Raw genomic sequence first — 22,610 nt, forward strand, 5'->3', positions numbered from 1 at the left:
CCATTTTAAAGAGCTTAAACAAATAATAATTTAGTATACCAAAGTGTTTTTGAACAGCTATTGGTTACGGAAAAAATTTAAAAAAATTGCAAATTAAAAATTCTTATGTTATTCTTTAGGAGAATATTGTTAACCTCTTGGAGTCCGGTTTTAGCTATGTCAGTGATTTACTGCAGTCCGGGTTTTTTTCGATGAAAATGTAGATACTTTTTTAAAAATTTGTATAAAATCAGTAAATAGTGTAAACATATCAATATATATATTTATTTTGTTTGCAATGAAGAGAGAAATCAGAAAATAACATAAAAAATTAAAAGTTTTAGAGTTTTTTTTGTTTTTTTTTTAAAAAACAAAAAAAAAAAAAAAAAATCGAACATAAATTTCAAAAGTAATGGTTCTGTAAAAGTACAAATTATTTGATATTAAAAATCTATTATATACATCTGTTAGACAATTTAATTCCTTACATAGAAATATATACAACAACTAAAGAATACTATATTTTACACGAGCTATGTTCAAAAAAACGAAAAAGCGTAAATCGCAAAAATGTGACTTTGCACGCCATTTATTGTAATTTAGAAAAATAATTTTGAAAATTTATAAAAGCTGGTAGAAAGTTACATTTTGTAATCTAATGTTATAATTTAACTTATAAATTGTGTAAAGCACATAAACACACATATATATATAATATATATATATATATATAGTAGGCTATATGTTTGCAATGTCAAGGTGGGAACAGCAGCTTTGATATAAAATTATGTTAGGCTGAAGCCTAATTTGTACCAAGCCTACTACAAAATCATATGTAAAATAAATAAAACCCAAGAAAGAGACATTCAACTTACTTTCTAAAATTGTTGGAGTGTGTGGTAGTCCTTCATGCAAGGGTACACACAAAGAGGAACGCCGCATTCAGTACACATGTACGGTGTGTCCTTCCTTTTCTGGGGCCTAAGCTTAGTGTTTGAACAAACATGGCAGTAGCGACGAGGTTTCAACTTTTTATCAGTTGGTGGGATTGGTGTGAGGAAATGTCGTTGGGTGAGACGGAGCGGAATCTCGCCTTTTGATGGTCGCCCACCTTGAATATTGGTTCTCATCACACGGTGATGTTCTAAAATCTGCCTGACGAGCTCCCTGCGATAATCTGATAGCTGCAAATTCTTGTTTCTTTTTTGGACTTCATTGTGCAGAATATATGAATTTCTGATTGTTACGTCCAAGAAGTGGAAAAAAAGTTTCTTGTACCACTTGATACTTTTTCTTGCAGAACAGTTGAAGGACAGTTGCATATCACCAATATCGATAGCCCCCATGTTTTTGTTGTAGTCCACCACTGACAAGGGCTTTTTGATTTCCTCCCCAGTTTCCCAGTTGTTTTTCCCTATGCCAATCATGTCGCTGGTATGCATCGTACTTAGCATCCTAACCTCTCTTTTGTCTTGCCAACGTAGGTACATCATATTTTCTGTACAATGTACATCTGTTTTACCTACATCTAAGGGGGCTAGTTTTTTTGGTAAACCCTGTCGATTGGGATTGACTGTTCCACACATGTTTGTGTTGCGCTTCATCAGTTCCTGAGCTAGTGACGGTGAAACGTACCAATTATCCAAAAACAATTTATGCCCCTTATCGAAGTAGGGTTCTGTTAGTGTTAGCACCACTTGCCCCGTCATGCCTACTTTTTCTTTTAATTCTGCAAACTCAAGTTCCGTTTCTGATCCTAAATAGGGAAGGATGTTCAAAACATAGCCTGTTAGACAGTCTGAGATCACAAACATTTTGATTCCAAATCGTGCTCGCTTTGAAGGAATGTACTGTCTAAAGGCTAACTTACCCTTATAGAGAAATAGCGTCTCATCTATCGCCAGTTTTTCAAAGGGCTTGAATTTAGATGCAAACATTTTGTTCAACGTACATAAAATTGGTCGAATTTTGTGAATCCTGCCAATTGATTTAGGATTGGGCACAAAAAATTGGTTGAAATGAAGGGTTTTCAATATATTTTTGAAACGATTCCTACTCATAACCTGCCCAAAGATCTTTGTTTCCAGTAGTGAATCTGTAGACCAATAATCATTTATTTTATTTTTTCGGACCTGAGACATTAGAATACACAAGGCGAGGAAGCAGAGAATCTCATCCTCGTCAACCGGTTTCCATGTACTTAGCTCGTCAACAGAAGCATAATTTGGGAGTTTGGTAATTACATCTGTAAAATAAGAATTCGTTTCTGATACAATATGAGTTATCAGTTCCATGGTAAAAAGCTGTAAAAACATTTCTAAATACGACGATCCTTTAGGTATGTCATTATCGATTCCGGATGTTGTGTTGTCAAATTCAAACAATGTGGGAGAGAATGTCTGGTTTGACTTCCACGGGAATGTTATTTCTGGCTTCTTATTCCCTTTATTTCTCTTTTTTTTAGCTGCAAGCACAGGCCTAGCAGGTCTACCTGTTCGTTTATTATTACGCCTAGGCCTAACTCTAATATTAGTCACAGGCCTATCTGTAGTGTTATGCCTATGTTCCTCAGCAGTAAGTGAGTCTAACCCTATCATTGCATCATCTTCAGCCTCATAATTTTCTTGGTCAGCAACTAGTCCTGGCATTGTTGTTTCACTCTCATTTTCATCTACATCCATATATACAAGGTCTTCTTCATCAACAACTAACCCTAAGTTTGCATCATTTTCATTCTCAGAAATAGGCCTAACACTATTTTCTTCAAAAATATTCTCTATGGTACTAAGCATGTAGTTGTCCTCAGGTAGGCCTAAATCATAATCATTGTTACTTACATTATATACACTATTTACATCATTTGGGTCAAAACAACTCGGGCCAGGAATGGAATCGTTGTAGAGGTTAGTTGAACTCGATGCATCCCCTGCAGGTCCAGGAACACTTGTCGCCGTAGATCGTTGATGAGAATAAATAAACCCCTCTTCACTGTCACTTTCACCGTCCGATAAATCACTAAAATCATCTCGAGACAAATATTCTGATATTTCGTTGTCCCGAAGTTTGTTAGATCGCGAATCCATTACACAATGTTTACCAAAACACAAACAAAAACAAACAACTCGCGTACGTATTATTGAGTAACACTAGTGACAGCTGGGAGCGGAACGAAAACGATTCAGAACTAGCAGTGATGCAAGACTAATAGAACAAAACAAAATATCCCATGATTCCCTGGATTCCCCTGAACAGATCAATACTAAACACAACGTATTAGTGTAACAGCTGACAGCAAAAAAGAGCACGAAAATAACAAGTTGACGTCAGCTCGCATATGTGCGGGCGTGGACCGCTGGCGCGACAGTCGTCTGCTCGCATATATGCGAGCGTGGACTCCAAGAGGTTAAATGTTGTAGTTTGCTTGTTTATGAAAATATTTTGATCAAACTTGGCTAATGTATTTATTTTATACTAAGCTACTAATATTTTACAAAAAAAACATTTTTTATTAGCCTCCCTGTAGCAGCAAACCTAGGTACTCGTTAAACCTAATTAATGTTATTTAAATAGATTAATTGAAAATCAATTCAGGCAAATGGAAATTTGCTTAGTCTGGAGGTTTGCTGTGGCAGGGGTATTTGTTGGTTGTAATAATTACTGTCTGTGCCGTGATTATACACAACGGTCGATCACGGAACTGAGGCATATTACTGTCTTCAGTGTCTTCAGAACCTACTGGGACTCGGATTGTTGTCACAAGTAGTTTAGACAATAGACAAATTTATTTATTATTATTTTCTTCAAGAAATACAATAGTGTCATGTTTGTTCAGAACTCTTGCTTAACAAGTATTTTCTGGTCTTCTATCTTTATAAGAGATAGAAAAAATATTTGGTTAAGTTAACAGGTCGTTTCACCAGCCAGTCTCGCAGTCCATGTTTTAGTGAGTTTCCTTTCATAGTCTTGAGGTCTTGGGGCAGTGCATTGATGATCTTAGGCCGATATAGGATGGTTTCTTACTGAACTGTGTTGTATGGTGTGCAGGAAGGCTGAAATCTGTTGCTCTTCTGGTCTGGTATGGGTGAAAATCTCCATTACTGGGAAGGTCTAGCTGATCAGTGTATAGAACAACTGCACTGATGTGAAGTGCTATGACTGTTGGGAGCTTTGGCAATTTAAAGGCTTCTCTTGATCCGTAGGGTCAAGATCCATGAGAGCCCTAATGGCCTTCTTCTTAAGTACCAGGATTTTGTAGAGGTTAAGGTTGGTTTCAGATGTTCCTCCCCATGATATTAATCCATACTGTACCTGAGATGGGATTCCACCAAAGCAAAATATGCTGTCTTAGCTTGTTGCATGCCTGCAGTCCATTTCATCCTTTTCACCACATGGATCCCAGATAACAGCTTCTTTGTTAAGTTGTTTGGTCTGTCCAGGAGAGATCAGCATCAATAGTAACACCCAGGAGTTTAAACTGGTTTTCTACTGAAATATCAGGTGTTTCAGGTATGTGATCCAGTCTTCTGCTTGCAAGTTTCCAACTGTAGACCACACAAGAGTTGCTCACAGCACACTGAGTCATAGTGTGTGTAATACACATGAAATATTACTGTTCAGTGTTCATATGCTCGTAAACTCACTATGATCACAATACCCATCGACATAGACTAATTATTTGGTCAGGTTCTAAACAAATCTATGCAAAGAATGCCCGTAGATTTTACTCTAGTATAAAATTTAATTAATTAACACCAACCTGCCAAAAGGAGAGTCGATTTTCCCCACAACTATAGGAGACGAGAACTTTGCCATCAGGAGAAAATGCTAGCGCTGTTATAGAAGTACCATGGGCTGTAATAAGCTGGAAGCAAACATTACATTGATTCATCGATTACCTGAGTATTGTCAGCCGTTATAGTGTATGAATGACACTTGCAATCTAGTAATAAATGTTTGTACTGGAGCTATATTAATTAAAAATGGTTAAGTTAAATTTTGAGAGCTGTTTAGATTTTGATAAATAATAAACAGAGATGGTTTCATTTTGAAAAATTCTAGGTCATGGTTAATTTTCACAGTCAGAGATTTCCATCTTATATTATAGGAATGAAATACTTTTTGTTCTCTTACCCTCTAAAAAAACTAAATGAGTTATAAAACTATTAGACCAAACCCAGTAACAGTTTATGTTGTTTTAAGTTTTGCTTTACTAACTACTTAAATAACAATTTTTCAATGGTTATAATAGCATGTTTTTCTTTTGAGTTGTTCTACCATACATTTCTATTACTAAGTCTATAAAAGCATATAATCTGCCAAAATTACAATTTATCGTCTACTTTTTTTATGAAGGATATGACAAGATTTTTTTCATAATGTGTCTCCAGAATTGATTAAATAACACAAAGAGACATTTACTTTTACAATATTTAGAATACGAATACGCGAGGCCGGCCAAAGATGAAACCAGACTCAAAGTAAAAGTAAATGTCTCTTCATGTTTGTTTCTTTGTCATGTGTAAATCATTTTTAAATTTGACAACGGCAAGTGCTGAGTAATTCATGTTTGACGAGAAGAAATTCAAATAAGGATTTGTAAATGGGGTTAAAACCCCAAAACTAGTTAAACACTAGAAACAATAGGACTGATCGATGACAGGTCAGTAACCTTATTTATGCTATCATATAAGTTGCGTAGAGATACCTGGCACTTGGAGGAGCGCAGTTCGTACAATGCGATCTGTCCGTTCTTGGCTCCGACAGCGATGCGCCGTGTGGCCGGACAGTGGCTGACCTGGTTGAAGCGGCAGATCGCCGGGAACACATCACTCAGTCCCTTCATCTTGAGATGTCCCGGGTCTACACAGTGAAGGATGATGTCCATCACCTGTAAACCACAAGATGTAAAAACAATCACACCTGCCTCTAGTGATAAAAACTATAGAGTTGTTTACCATATGGGGGTTTTAAGTTTAGGGTTGACCAATATTGTTAGTGCAGTATACAACTAGGCCTGGAATAACCAATGCTAGGATTCATTGTCTGGTTGGGAAAATAAGAGTAAGATATCGAAAACTCACCATAGAAAGTAAAAGACAGAAAATGTTCAATGACCTTTTTAGTAAGTTTTAGAGCGTAATTGTCCATAATAAATTGAGTTAATAATTTTATTTTGGTGATGTGTGTGTGAAAATATAAAGACAGCAATGATAATAAGAGTGATTTAAATTCAACTTTGTCTCTTTTTCTAACAAAAACTATTATTCATTAAAAACCTATTTACGCCACACTACATTATTTTGACGAACTTCCCACGCAAGGATTTAGTCCAGAAAACAGCTGTTTGCCGCCAGCTTATTCAAATGGGGTTTCATTGCGTAATACTGTTCTGCAATGAGTTTTACTGGACACCAATCAGCTGATTATACTGTATTTGCGTGGCAATGATTTGGTTATAAACAAAAACATAACCTCTCTCAGAGGTTATGACTAGTGATGTTTAGTCCTTTAGTTGGTGGAAATATATAAGGATTTGTACGAATTAAGTAGTATGGCGTAAACTATCGTACGTAACTCGTCCAAAATGTGTGTACCGGACTCGTATGGTAATCCCGTACTCGACTTCGTCTCGCACGGGAACGACCACACTCGTCCGGTAAACACTTATTTTCAGGACTAGTAACGTAATATACTATTTCAAGAGTAAAATTTGCAGTGCTGTAGGATGTAGGTATCGTCTTTTCACAATATAGTTATGTAATGATCACTTTGCATAGGTACTTTTTTGCTACTTGAGTACAGAACTTTAACAAATTAGTACAGTGCAATTAGCTTAAAAAAAGAGCAAACCGGGACATCCAAAAAAAAAAGTTTCAAACCAGCGCCAAATTGTTGAATACACTTCCCTCAATATGTAAAAAAAAGTTACACTGATTTGAGTGTAGGGTTTGGGGGGGTGGGGGTGAAAATGGGGTGAAAATAGGACTTTTTTTTAAATTTTTTGCAAATACCTCAAAAACGGTGCGTTTTTCTTAAAACACAATGAATTACAAAAATAATCTACATAAAATTTCGAACAAAATGATACCATACAATACCTATCTACAATGAACGGTTCAGGAAATATTGGGGGGTAAATGTGGTTTTTTCTTGAAATTATAAAAAGATTTGTTTTATAAATGGAGAAAAACCATGGACACCCATAAAAAAGATCCTAATGAGTGCTAAATTATTCAAAAGACCTCCCTTAATATGTGTAATAATGTTACACTGATTTGAGTCTCTGATTTTGGTAGGAGGGTTTTCAAAAAGGGAGGCTCGTAAAGGGTGCGTTTTTTTAATATAATGAATTACAAAAATAATCAATTTTGAATTTCAAACACAATCGTACTATACAATACCTATCAACTATGAACGGTTGTAAAAATTGCAACTACATTCTAATTTAATAAAATACGATAAAAATATTGATTTCCTTGTAAAAAAAATTGCCACCATTTTCCAAAATGGCAGCTAACTTTAATATTGGAACCTTCTGTATTTCATGGTCTGTTTAAGATATAAATGCGATTTTAACAATTTGTTGTTCTTTGCATTTTCTCTATAAACTTATTCGTTTATGAGCTACAGGATGCGGAATGTACACAGCAAGCCTTTTTTCCATAAGTGTAACACGTTGTAACTCCTAAACGAGTAGTTTTTAAGAGAAAATGTCAAAATAAAAAATGTTTTTAAATTCCATTTAAATTCTAAAACAATCATAAACCACAGGGTGTTCCATAAGAAATAACAAAGTTGTCGGCCATATTGGAAAATGGCAAACATATTTTTTAAATTGGAAATCATCCCAAAAAACATCTAAAAAGTAAAGGGGAGTGCTCCATAGTCAACTCTATTACTCATAATAAAAAAGTTAGCTATTGGTTCACTTAACGTGAGACATCCTACAGGGTGTCCCGTAAGTAAACAGCCAAACTACAGGAAATGGTTCTATGGGTTAAAATAAAAAGAAAATGAAAAATAAATTATTTCCCAAAATCGTTTCGTTAACCAGATATTTGCTATTTTGTTTTTTTTTACACATAAACATTATTTTATCTTTGAATTTTTAACCGATCATTATGTAACTTGGTATGTCTGTTGAGGTAAAATAGACTCTCGTTAGAAAAAGAATTATCTTAATCCAATTTAAAATTTCAAAATAGCGGCCAATTAATTTTTTTTAAATTTAAATTGCAAAAAATGGCTAATTTTATGAACAAAAGTCTATAAAAATTTTATTTAGCTTTTAAAATGATGAAAATAATAAAAAATAAATTAAATATCACGTTTTTTTGCTGCAAAATGAGGCAAACCTGAATAGCGTAGCCTTGATCATAATAATTTTACAACTAAATATCGTTATATTTTAGTTATTTTTTATTCGATCTTTTTGACCTTGGTGTCGTTTGATAGGGAATTTTAAAACCTAAATAAAAGTGTTCATGACATTTTTTCATAAAATTAGCCATTTTTTGCACTTTAAATTTAAAATATTTAAATGGCCGCCATTTTAAAATTCTTCGTTGGATTACGATATTTTTTTCTTCTTTTCGTGGGTCTGTTTTACCTAAATATTCATACCAAGATTAATAAATAATCAATGATAAAACACACTAATGAATTTAAACTGTAGAAAGTTCACTGTGTTCACGTATCTAGGTAGATTTGTTGTTTCAGGTAGGTAAGTCATTAGTAAATCGTAGCAATATATGTGTTAAAAAGGAAAATAAAAAGTGTAACTTAACAAAATTTACAAAATTACTTATGAATAAAATTCCCCACCCCGTTTTCACATCCTCCTACCCACAACCGGCCGGCAAATCAGTGTAACTTTTTTTTACATATTGAGGGAAGTGTATTCAACAATTTGGCGCTGGTTTGAAACTTTTTTTTGGATGTCCCGGTTTAGGTTTAATTGCACCGTACTAAATAGAAAACATTGCAAATCAAACCATTGGTATGCAGCTGAGTTTTCATTCTCATTTTACCAAAAATTCATTTGTTTCTCAGTACTGTATATTTTTATATATTTGCCTGTTTTAACTGACATCTTTTAGGTTATCCGACCAAGATCCAGTGCCTGTAAGTTAGGTCAGGTTTGGTGTGCAAATTATGAGGAGTTCACCTGTTTGTGACTGGGTTTAAGTGGGAGAGACCCATATAAACTGAACAGTTTGGATGGAAGGAAGTTGACATGATAGGTAGATTTACTGTAAATTGTACCTCAAATCAGATATTTTCCTACTTTTCACTGTTTATATCTTATGTTTATACATATTTTTAATTTCTATTTACTGTGCGAGGGTACAAAAAAATTTGTATGAAATAATTTGGATTTTGGTGTTCATGAGATGAGGGAAAACATAAAAAAATGTATTATTAAAATACTGAATTCAAGGGGTTAACCGACCTCTACAAGCAGGTCCGATATCTCAGTGTACATCTTATCAATGAGAAGTTCCACACAACGCAGAATCTCAGTCTTGGAGCGATGCAGCACGTTGTTGCTGAGGTTGACGTTCAACGTTTGTGCGTTCTGCTGCAGCGTGTTATACCTTGCCACCTGCAAAGTTATTAGAAAGTAGCAATTTGTGGGTCAGGAACAACAGTAAATAACTATTTGCGATCAAAAGACTACTTTTAGGTTGTCAAAATCGTATGGTTGGCCAGCTGTACTGGCCACAGTCTTTTTGCACAACAGATTGGATAAATTTATTATAGATTGCCTTTACCACTAAAATGCACTCGCCTAAAAACAGGCTAATGCTTAATACCAGTGGCCAAAGAAAAGTGTTTTTTCAAAATGTTGTTTCTTTTTATGTCTGCTTATTGGCACCTGTCCTGAGTGCAATTGGTTATTGATCCTGTGTACCTCTCTAGCCAGTGTAGTGATGACTGCCGCAGGTCTGGCGCTGGCTATCAGAGTGAGAGCGTGTCTGGCAGTGCGGGCGGAGTCAGCAGCAGGGGTGAGCGGCAGTCCGTAGCTCATGCTGCAACAATGTTACCAACTTAGCAATACACAGCACAAAATAATAGCTGAAACACAAGTAGAAGAAAAGCCCAATTAAATTACACTGATGAAAAAATAGCTAATATATCTATGAATAGGTTTCATGTTCTCATATTGTGGCTGTGGCCTGAAGCTAAGAAAATGATAATGTATTCACTGTAAGCTACACAGATATGTTGAACAGTTTACAGAGCATCAGTAGTTTATTGAATTTTGGGTTTCTTTTATTTTATTCAGAATACATCGTTCAAGATTTTTTTTACAGAAAATTGTTATCAATTATTTAGTCTATCATCAAAACGACATTCAAAGGAATCCTACCTGGGAACAAGTTTGTCAGCATCGCAACACAGCTCTAGCAAGGCTAGTAGTACTCGGCTTACGTCTATGTACAACTCCCACACTGTGAACCCTCGGCCAATCAGATCAATGGCTGCACGGCGCAGTGGTGTGTGGGCTGGCAGACGTGCACTGGGCGGCGTCGTAAGTAGGTGCATCAGCGCAAGACCTACAGAGGAAAGATGCTTAACTCATTATCCAACATACATATTTTAAAAAATACATTCATTACAAGGCACTAGATAGCTAAGATTACAGGAGGTATATTCGTATATTTTTTACTCAATAAGGAGATAAAAAAAATTGATCTACTTTACTTAACCTGCAAAATTATTGTAAATATAATTTTTCACCAACGACAGACTATTAATTTTTAATATTGAATAGCATTAACTTATTTTTTATTTAATTAGGTTTTTATCATGAAATATCGTTTTGTAAATTATATTATATTTGAAAAATAATAATTAAAATAAATATTTAAGTTGGACAAGTGTATTGTGGCCTACAAATATGATTGTGTACATGAAATGAATTATATACAACCTTTTCAGATAACTTCATGCTTGACTAGCTATGTATTGTGGTATCAATATTGAAGTAAAACACTTTCTTTATACAAATTATTCCCTGGCTCACTTTATGATATCTGAACCAATCTCAGTAAATTCATTAACACTTAGAAAGATCGTTGGGGTAAAACATTGTCACACTATGTTGATTGTTGAACAATCACTTCTAACATGATTTTATACTCTATTACTTTTTACACAATTTCTGAATACAGAGAGTAAACAAAATTAGACACCAACTTGTAAGCCTGGCGAGATTGTTGTTGCCGATGCCAAAACCCTCTACGACAGAACTCTTGCGTCTCTGGTCTTCAGCTCGTTTCTTGGTGGCGTCTCCAACATCTTGTCCAAACTCTGCTCCAATCACACCCAGCAACACTACGGCTGTAGTTTGTTTGCGCTTCAGCTCCGCTAGTGAAGATGGCTTGCGAACGCACAACTCTGCAAAATTTGGGTACAATTAAAAATAGTATACTTAATAAGTTTTATGATTCACAAGCAGAGTACCAGTCCTTCCTAAGGGGTTGGCATTTAAGTATAAAATGTTTATTGCAGTTATACCACGTCCTCCTTTAACTACAGGCCGCGGCGTTTGAAGTGGCAACACCGCATGGGATGGCTGGGTAGCTACTGCTAAGCTACACCACTGAACGCTCGCGTCGCGGTGGATTGTAGCAAGCGCGCAAATTATCTATTAATTTAGATATTTTATATCTGACAACACTGATGTGTAGGAAAAGAAGGAAAGAATTATACGAGGTTTTCGTGTCAATACAAGAATATAATATTTATTAAAACCTTTTACGATACATTGAACATTTGAGTATTAGGCCTATAATTGTTGTTTTCTTCCTCCTCTTCTATGTCTTTACTCTATGATTTATTATTTGTTAAACACTTAAAATTTACATTGTATTTACAATGTTATTTAGTTACAGCTTCTCGTCGGGTTAGTTACAGTTTATAACAACTATTCTCGTCGGGTTGTGCTGCTTGTAACACTTGATGTGCGAAACTCCGCGCACGCATTTAACTCCGCGAGGTCCCGGCGTACCTGATGCGCATTATAGAGGACTATCTCCGGTTCCGCCTCCTTATTTATGACACTACAGAAGGCTCCAGGACGATGAAGGTAACTTCTGGTGCTGCTCAAGGATCCATACTGGTCCCGGACCTCTGGAATGTCGCCTACGACAGCCTCTTGAGATCCGAGATGCCTAATGAAACTGTCTTAGTTGGGTATGCAGATGAAGTTGCCGCCTTAATAGCTGCACGTAACATTGAGCTTGCCCAGCTGAAACTAAATCGAGTCATGCGCACCATTAACGCATGGATGGCAGAACATGCTCTGAGCAAAACTGAGATTGTGATTCTGACTAAAAAGAGGATTGACAACATCAATAATGTACCTATGCCGTTGAGGGTGGGGAACATTGAAGTCCAAATCACTCGTGCCGCAAAGTACCTTGGGGTCATGGTTGACAGCAAGCTCAGCTGGCGAGACCAGATCACCTGTACGGGGGACAAGGCCGCTTAAGTGGTTTCTTCCCTTAGTTGGTTAATGGCCAATGTCGGTGGTCCGCGGTCCAGCCGCAGAAGGCTGTTGATGTCTGCAGTCCAGTCCGTGCTCCTGTACGGTGCAGAAGTGTGGGCAGACGCTCTCAATAAGGAGATATATAGGATACGGAGAGGTGAACTTCTACCTCACCCAATTTCTCACGGCTTTTTCCGGTCGTACTTGTTCAGGAAGGGCAAAGCCGTGTCACCCGATTGCATATACTGCCCAGGCATTCCCGATGACGTGGAATTCACTTTCTTCCACTGCCAGCGTTGGGAAAGGCCCTGCGTGGAGGCTCAACAGTTTAGAACTGCTGTCGGTGGACACAGTCATACCGAGGATGATGGAGGGTGAGGACAATTGGACCTGTGTGTCACTTTACATCCAGGACATTCTCCGCGCCAAGAAGCTCGACCTTGACCGGGATGTGTAGGTCATAAAAAATCGAAATGCCAGAAATGGTGCGAGCCTTGAGGGCTTAGGTCACATGTTAGCCTGACTTGAAGTAATGTGACAAACAATTCCAGGTCTGTGTCCAACAGAGCAGAGGGGGTTTTTAATGGGAAAATCCCCATTTCAGAATTTAAAGGGCTACAACAAACTAAATTGTTATCAAAATCGTTCGGGCCATTTTTGAGAAAATCCGATTTTCCAGTTTTTAATGGGAAAATCCCCATTAAGACATCCAAACACACAGACATCACTTCGAAAACCACTTTTTTGGGTCCAGGGGGACCCTAAACGAATATATCCACACGTTTTAAACATTTTAAACAACATTTTAACATTTTAAACATTTTAAAAGCAAATGTTTAATGATCAGTCCACTCAAAACTCAAACTCAAAAATTTTGACAAAAACAATAATACACTATGGTATAGGGGGAGAAAGTAATAACAAAAGCAATAAATAATATATTTTATTCAAGAGAGGATTGACATTTTTCTATGGTTACAGTGGCTATTATTTTTCTCTTTTTTACTTTCGTGTAGTTATTTATCTGAACAGCTGTTCGTTATTTCATAGATGGTTATGTGACAAACATTGGGAGAAAACTTGACAAAAATCGCATAAAATTATGTTTCTAAACGTACGTAATTTTATTTACAAAGTAGTGAGGCCATATTTTAATAGCTAAAGACACTCTCGCTAATCCAGTGAATACATTAAAATCATTTGGATCTTGATAGGTACTCTAGTTTTTCAGGAGAAGGCCGTGTAAAATGGCTCTTGGGCCTTGACAGACAGGCAGACAGACAGATGGAAATTGGGATGTATAAAACATAAAAATAACCAAAAAAAATTATGATTCTGAGCAATGTACAGACAAAACTCAAATTTTATTTATATAGATTAGCTGTTGTCATAAATGAAAAAAAGAATAATAGTGCTGCACCCTTTGGTTCAATTCAATTCAAAACTTATTTATTCTGTAATATGTAAATTGTTTACAAAGAATAGAGTCAGACCTAACCTAAATTATGCCTAATATTATTAATATCTAAAAATACATCCCACAGTTGAGTTTTTAGCTCTTAGGATAATATATACAACATACGTTACACACATCACTCCAAAGAATTAATGGAAAAAAATAAAAATAAAATAACTACAACTGAGTCTTAAAAATTAATAAAAACAATAGGTAAAATACGGATTATATACATACAGTAATTAATTACTATATCCTAGAATAACCACGTCCAGCAAAGATTTTTCTAATTATAATTTTCAGGTACCTATGTCTTAATTATATTAATTTTGACTATGAGAAAAAATGTTGGAGAGAGTAAAAAGTTGATTCAATCAAGTATGCCTTCAATAGTCTCAAAAATTTATTTTGATTTTTTTCCAATTTAATATTTCCCGGAAGGCCATAAAAAATCTATTTCCTACAATATGTTGTTTTCTTTTTGAAAAATTCCAAATTATGTTGTTCTACTAAACGATGAGCTCTAGTATTATAAGAATGTGTTGTATTGCCAATCAAAATCCTATTGCCGAGTAATGTAAATTTTATTGTTTCATAAATGTATAAACTGTAAACTGTGAATATTTTTAAATCTTTAAAAATATGTTTTACAGAATCTTTTGATTTTAAATTAAACACAAGAGGTTCTACCCGCGAATTCACGGGTGAACAGAAGCCACCATTAAATTAATTTAATCAACTTTGACTTTATATTTCATTTAAAGGGCCCAAGTTTGAGAAATTGTCATCTGAAAGGGTGTTAAAAGCAGTGGAACCTTCATCCCTTACGTCCTAAGGTTGGCCGAGGTTGTACCTGAACACGCAGCTCTCTTTCACAACGTCTTTAATACTTTACTTTAATACTTTTCAATGAAATTGCGACCTGTTTAAGATCGGTGACAACCTCTTGGAACGAAGAACATACATAGTTTTTAATCCCATATTCATCGTGTTTCGAACACCTTTAATCACTCACTTGCATCAAACAGCTAGAAATAGCTTCACTGTCCATTCGCCGCACTTCTTTTAAGAACATAAAAGTAAATAATAAAATAGGTAAACAAAAATGTAAACAAACAAACGATATTGTCAATTCCATTGGCCAGCTGTTGTTCACTAAATTAATCGAATAATAACTTCCAAAACATGCAAGGCGTAGCCCTTTGGAAATCAGCCCGTGGGGCAGAGCCCTTAGGTAGTTTGTCCATATCAATACTTTTTGGCAAATCTAAACACTCTAAGGTTTATTTTGATATGCCATATGCCTATATTTTTATTTGGTAAATGGCCTTAACCTCTTACATAAAATTTGATTGTATCGCTTTAATAATATAATAGATAATTCTTAAAGCTCTTTTTTGCTGAATCAGAATTGTATCCATGTTCTTCTTTGTTGTTGATCCATATATACAAACACTATAAGCAATATGTGAATGTATTAGAGCAAAATATATGGATATTAAGGTTTTAATATTACAGGAGTAGACCAGTCTCCTCAAAGCATGTAGACCACTTGAGGTTTTATTCATAATATGATTGTCCCAAGATAGGTGTTCATCTATAGTCAAGCCTAAGAATTGGATTTCATTTAAATGATTTAGTATTTCATCTTCTAGGAATATTGTTGGACTTATTCTATTTTTTTTTTTTTTTTTGTTGAAAAAGATAAAAAAAAAACTTGATTTACTGGAGTTTAATAGCAGATTTGTACTATTTAAAAAGTCTTTAATCAGTGATAAGCCAACGTAGGATGATATTTTTATGTTCTCTTTATTGTTGGCTGAGACAATGACGTTGGTATCATCTGCATAAAGACACACTTTCTATTTCTGTCCCCCATCATTCTAGGTAGCCCCTTTAGGTAACATAGAAACAGTAAAGGGCCCAGAATAGATCCCTGAGGGACACCGTATTGGATTGGTAATGGACGAGAAGCAAATTTTTCTTTATACATAAACTTCTGATGATCTGTAAAATACTCTATATCTACATATTGTTTCCTTTCTGTAAGGTAGGAGCAAAACCAAGCCAATTCTGTACTTTTTACACCTAGAGAGATTTTAACTTGGATCAGTTTGCAGTGCTCAACACTATCAAAAGCACAACTTTTTAATGCTATTGCATATCATAGAACCAACTTAGTTGAAACAGCTGACTAAATTTTTTAATTCCTTTTAAATATGAATACTCATAAGGTTAACATGGGGAACTACAGAGCCACTGAGGCGGAGCCCGAAAGGATTTTTGCCAATATGTTTATCGGGAATGTGAGCTATCATCATGCCAAATTTCAGCCCAATCTGTCCAATAGTTAATACGTGATTGAACTTCAAACAAACAAACACACTAACTATCACATTTATAATATTATAGTAGGATAGTATGATTTTATAGCCCCAGATTTGCATGGCAAGACAAATAAAGGCTGAAACATACCTTGCCAACAATGCTTAAAATTTAGTAAATAGCATGAAATAAAACTTATACTATGTTTTGGCAAGCAGCAAAAGAATACCGTTGCTAAGATTTCATCGGAATAGATTAAACACAAACACAGTTTACATAAAAAACATAAATAAGCATGTACTAGATAGACACATGTAATTGTTTTTCCTATTACTGTGTTTGTTTTTGATTTCACCTTAAGAAGTAGATTCTTCTGTAGCATTTCTACATGCTACTTTCACTAAATTTAAAGTACTGTTTCCTTCCATCAAGGTATGTTTTTGCCATTGTTTGCCAAATCAGTTTTGTTTCTGCAAAAAATGTTATTTGAAAAAAAAACACACAGTCACTTTGGGTGACGTAGCTCAGAAATTAGACTAAACACTCACATGGATAAATTTCTCTATGCTGCCACATTTGAAGGGTAAAACCTGGCTATATCTAAAAACAAAACTAAAAATACTAACCCTCTGCTCCTTCTTCTTCTTCCTCTTCCTCCTCTTCGTGAGTGACAGGTTGTTCTTGTCCTGTCTGAAATGAAAACAATCAAACTTTACTGTTGGTGTTGTTATAATTTTGAGAATTTAATAACCAGACCAAGCATACCTAATTGCATGAAAAAGTGTAATAGTTTAGCAATAAAAGTAGCTTAATATTAAAAGTTTAGTCTGTGAAATAAATTATGAAATGTGTAGAGGATTCAGGAACATTTAAAATAAACATAATATTGCTGATAACAAAAAAATCTTGAAACTTCCGTACCTGCCCTTGCTGCTGTGTTGGTGGCTGCGCTGGGGCGTTAACCTCCGCAGAGCTAAACTGTGGCAAATACTGTGCCCAACTGTCTACCAGCGCCTTGCGACCCTTGGGTCCAACACGACCCAACTCTGCCAACAGCAGGGCCTGGGCTGCCTCTCGTACCTGGACAACATACGAGACTGTGTAAGTAAACCTCCACAGAGTTATACTGTGCCCAGCTAACTACCAGCGCCTTGCGACCCTTGGGTCTAACACGGCCCAATTCTGCCAACAGCAGGGCCTGGGCTGCCTAACGTATACCTGGTCAACATACAAGACTAAGTAAGTAAACCTCCGCAGAGCTACCTTGTGCCCAACTAACTACCAGCGCCTTGCGACCCTTGGGTCCAACACAACCCAATTCTGCTAAAATGGGCCTGGGCTGCCTCCCGTACCTGGACAATATGCGAGACTAAGTTGGCAAACCTTTGCAGAGCTATACTGTGGCAAATAATGCACCCAACTGTCTACCCTGGACATTTCAGACTAACACAAGTTGGGAAACCTCCGCAAAGCTAAACTGAGCCCAACTATCTACTCTATTCAAATCAATATTACTCAAATATCTGTTGAAATATACTTAAATTAGTTCCACTAAAAAAACAATTAAGATTAACCAATAATTTATTTTCCGTACACGTTGATTTTCTAAATTCACTAACAAGAATCATTTTATTTTTAAAGACATACTGGGCTCGAGCATCAACTATACCTTTTTTTAGGTAAGGTATGGTAAGTTATTTTATAGTCCCTGTTCTGTAATATTCAGTGTAATTGTGATTTTTTATAATAATGCTTTCTTTCATCTAAAAATAAATACAGATGACATTGATTTTTAACTTGTTTTAATGTTTAAAACAACATGTGATTTTAACAATTAACTATTAGTAATTTTGTTATTTGAAAACAAAACATCAAGCAATGAAGATCCCTCTCTCTCTTTTGTAATATTAATCTCTTTCTTTTAAGGTTCTGTGAAATTATTGAAAGTTTATTTGTTAATATTAAAACTATTTGTCAATTGTATCTCAGTGTTTGTAATTTGTGTCATGAAGAATCAAACTCCGCTTATCTTATAAATACAGTCCACTCTACACGCTACCGAAATTCTACATGGTCCTTCGAGCCGGATCATCTGAAACTCAGCTCTTTTGGTAACTATAAGTCACAATTAGTTCTACTCAAACTCCAACTTGCAACCTTAAAAATGAACTACTCACTCCTTTCTCATCAGTAAGAAGTAAGAAGACTATCAAGACTACTGTAGATCTAAAAGGTCAATATCCAAAGGACTTTGATTCAAACTTTGATTCCTCTATATTTTACGCATATTGTTTTTCTTGTAATTTATTTTGCCATTTCAATGTTGTATCAAACTATACAATTTGGTATTTTGTAATGCTCATAGCAACCACTAATAGCACTAATGTAACAATGCCATCTGTTATCTGTGTCTCGTATTGCAGAAAATAATGACAATCTCTAATTTCTATCTCTCTGAATACTCAGAATAATTGTTTTGTTGTACAATAAAAATGAAATTCGTCACCCTCTCTAGGCAATTAAACTCAATTGCGAATCGTTTAGCCAAAATCCAAACTAACATTCAAGCTTTAGATTTATTACCTGATTTGTCCCAAGAACAAATAAATAAGTTGAAACTTTTAGATTCAGAAACACTTAGAAAATACTCAGAATTTGAAACCTCCCTTGAGAAACTATTCAATAGTGACACGCTTCCCGATGATTATGAAGAAGATACACTCTTTCAATTACAAGATACTATATCTGCCTTATATGTAGGAATTCAAACTCTCACGAAGAAACACCTTTCTCAAGATCCTACAAGTCATAGGCCTGTTCTAAACACAAATACTCCATCAAGTAGCCTACCCCATAGTAGCTCTTCCTCAAACCAAGATAGCCACTCTCTAAAACTCCCTCCTCTATCTCTCAAAACTTTCAATGGTGAACCAGAACAATGGTTGCCTTATGTAAGCCTGTTTCAAGTATCTGTTCATGATAATGAAAACATATCCAAAGTTGAGCGATTTCAATATCTGCTTTCTACTCTACAGGGAGAACCTTTCAATCTTATAAAGAATTTACCAATCACTGCTGAAAACTATGATGTAGCATGGGATCTTCTCCAAAAACGGTATCAAAACAGTAGGAAAATTATAAGCATACACCTCTACAACATAATAGACTTACCTAACCTAAGTGACTCCTCCCTCAAGAACATTCGCTCGTTCATTTCTCAGTATAACGAAAATGCCCAAGCACTCATTGCACTAAATCATGACATAGCCAAGGATAATATCTTGCTCTCAGCCATGTTACTAAGGAAATTACCCGCAGACATTCGCAAAAAGTTTGAAAGCTTACGCGTTAATTCTCAAGACCTACCAACCGTAGGTGAAGTAATAACATTTTTAGAAAATGAATGTGCTTACTTAGAAGCTGCTAACCTCTCTAACTCTCAGTTTCCCAGAACTACTTCAAGCAATAGCAATGTAGGTTTCGCTCAAAATAGCAAGAGGTCCAGTCCTCACTCCTCTCAGATAGGTCTATATAAATCTACACCGAACCAAAACCGCACTACTTTACTAGCTTTCAGAGACTCAAACGCCACATGCACATTTTGTAGTAAAAGTGATCACAACATTTACCAATGCTCAGAATTGAAAGATTTGTCCGTACAGGAAAGGTACAATTTTGTGAGGAAAAACCACCTCTGTTTGAACTGCTTAGGTACTGCTCATTCTGTCAAAGACTGTAAGTCAAATAAAACATGTTTTCACTGTAAACTGAAACATCACTCCCTCTTACATCAAACTAATAATAGGCCTAATGATAAGCTTAACCAAAAGCCTAAAGATAATGCTCCAACGCCCAAGGAAATGAATAAAACATATGATGACCCTGAACCTCCCTTTGTAGCTGTCTCCTCGAACCCTAATGCCACTATATTGCTAGCCACTGCATTGGTACACTTGAAAGCTAATAACGGTAACACAGTTGTAGCCCGAGCCGTTATTGACTCCGCATCTATGGTAAGCTGCGTAACAGAAAATATTGCTAACCTGCTTATGCTTAAACGGACATTTTCCAGTAATTCCAAGATAGATGGCCTATCATCAGTAGAAGTTAAATCTAAAGGTGTGTCAAAAGTTAACATATCATCTCTTAGCGGAGAAACGATTGCTGATAACAACCCAGTCCTTATTCTAGAGAGAATAACCTCAAACCTCCCACACTCAGAAGTTCCAGTTAATGTTAAAGAATACTTCAAACATTTGGTCCTGGCTGATCCAACTTTTCATTTGCCTAGTAAGATAGATGTGCTCATAGGTGCTGATCTATTCGCTAAAGTAATCACTGGTGAACGCATCATCATTAACAAGGATCTTCCTGCTGCCATGAATTCTGTATTTGGATATCTTATCATAGGCTCTGTCCCAACTCTTCCTGCTTTAGTCCCTCACAAAACAGCCCCTCAATGCAAGGGTAATGTTTCTTCTTTATTAAGTACTCAAGATATTGATTTGCACAATTCTCTGCAGAAATTTTGGACTCTAGAAGAACCTCCCATCAAACTTCATGTAACATCTGAACAAGAAATTTGTGAACATCACTTTATAAACACGGTCTCTAGGGATTCAGATGGACGCTACTTTGTTAGGCTACCGATAAAGAAAAATCATCCCCCTCTTGGTGACTCATCATTTTGCGCTCGTAATAGATTCCTATCACTTGAAAGAAAATTAGAAAGTCAGCCTGAAGTTAAATCAGAGTATAGTAAATCTATACATGATTTATTGTCATCTAGTCACATGGAACCTGCTAACCCTCCTCCAAACAGTGATAATAAACAATTTTACTTACCTCACCATGCTATTGTCAAAGTAGATTCCTCAACTACCAAGCTTCGTGTAGTATACGATGCAAGCGCACGCAGCTCCTCAGGTGTCTGCCTTAACGATATTCTACATACGGGGCCAAAACTACATAATGATCTTAATGATATTCTGTTAAAGTTTAGACTATCCCCTATTGTTTTCTCATGTGACATCAAACAAATGTTTCGTCAAATAATGATCCACCCAGATGATATAAACTATCAAATGTTGTATTGGAGAGATGACAAAGACGATCCCCTTTCTGTTTACCGTTTAACTACGGTTGTGTTTGGATTCAACTGTTCGCCCTACTTGGCACTAAGGACACTTCACCAACTTATCACCGATGAAGGCGCAAACTTCCCTCTGGCAGCTGAGGCTTTAAAGAAACAAGTATATGTAGATGATTTAATTTTAGGTGCCAACAGCATAGAACAAGCTTTGGTACTAAGAAATGAGGTGGAACAACTTCTCTTAAAAGGATGTTTCGAACTGAGGAAATGGACTAGCAACTGCCCTCAAATCATGGAAACTCTTCCCGACTCTTACAAAGAAACTCCTCTATATTTCAACTCCTCAGATCAACCTTATTTCAAGGTACTATGTATAAAATGGTCACCTAACTCAGACACTTTCTCTTATCAGTTGAATATCCCAGACACACCTCCCACTAAACGAGGTATACTTGGAACAGTTAGCAGAATATTTGATCCAAACGGTTGGTTGACTCGTCACTCTTTGGGTAAAAGCGTTGATACAAGTTTTATGGGCACTAGGTTTATCATGGGATGCGCCTGTACCTCCGGATCTAACTGAAAAATGGTCTAAGTTCCTCCAACAACTCCCTTTCTTAAGTGAACTTAGCTTACCTCGATATGTTTCTGTAGCCGATGCTGTTCATATCAGTTTATATGGATTTTGTGATGGGTCTGAAACAGGTTACGGAGCTTGTGTCTGCTTGCGATGTGTAAGTTCTTCTGGAGAAATCAACGTACATCTGTTAATTGCCAAAGCTCGAGTAGCTCCTCTTAAGAAGATCTCCATCCCTAGACTAGAATTGTGTGGTGCCCATCTTTTGTCCAAACTCCTGAACTATTGCAACTCCCTACTCTCTCAAGATTATCTTGTCAACGAATTACATGCTTGGTGTGATTCATCTGTAGTCTTGTCATGGATAAAAACTGTACCCTACCGCTTAAAAGTTTATGTTGCAAATCGAGTGTCAGAAATTCAGGAACTTACTCCTACTTACAAATGGAAACATGTCTCAACTCATTGTAATCCAGCTGACATTGCCAGTAGAGGAACCCTTCCAATGTCTATGAAAGACATTGATATTGAACCACTCTCTAAAACTCCCTCCTCTATCTCACCTCCACAACACAGACTGTTAGTTTTTTAACAGTTTATGGTGGATCGGTCCCGATTGGTTATCTCTGGATCAGGAATCATGGCCTATTCCTCGCTTCACCCCTCTCCAAGGTGAACAATTGCC

The 22,610-nt window shown here is 36.0% G+C and overlaps 1 protein-coding gene across 4 annotated transcripts in view; it reads right to left on the reverse strand.

Moving 5' to 3' along the window:
* Nucleotides 1–22,610, reverse strand: part of LOC129000994 (WD repeat-containing protein 7) — a 160,224-nt gene that overhangs the window by 2,866 nt on the left and 134,748 nt on the right. For all 4 annotated transcript variants that reach the window (XM_054428111.1, XM_054428112.1, XM_054428113.1 and 1 more), the window contains 8 exons: nucleotides 17,178–17,336; nucleotides 16,883–16,946; nucleotides 11,182–11,382; nucleotides 10,352–10,538; nucleotides 9,893–10,010; nucleotides 9,431–9,583; nucleotides 5,684–5,866; nucleotides 4,736–4,840 (listed from right to left, as the gene is read on the reverse strand). In XM_054428111.1, coding sequence (XP_054284086.1) covers nucleotides 4,736–4,840; nucleotides 5,684–5,866; nucleotides 9,431–9,583; nucleotides 9,893–10,010; nucleotides 10,352–10,538; nucleotides 11,182–11,382; nucleotides 16,883–16,946; nucleotides 17,178–17,336 — 1,170 coding nt within the window. The remainder of the gene's footprint in view (nucleotides 1–4,735; nucleotides 4,841–5,683; nucleotides 5,867–9,430; nucleotides 9,584–9,892; nucleotides 10,011–10,351; nucleotides 10,539–11,181; nucleotides 11,383–16,882; nucleotides 16,947–17,177; nucleotides 17,337–22,610) is intronic.

The sequence above is a fragment of the Macrosteles quadrilineatus genome, unplaced genomic scaffold (assembly GCF_028750875.1).
Source record: "Macrosteles quadrilineatus isolate MER2022 unplaced genomic scaffold, UCM_ALF_1.0 Scaffold_8__2_contigs__length_117827958, whole genome shotgun sequence".
NCBI classification, from domain to species: domain Eukaryota; kingdom Metazoa; phylum Arthropoda; class Insecta; order Hemiptera; family Cicadellidae; genus Macrosteles; species Macrosteles quadrilineatus.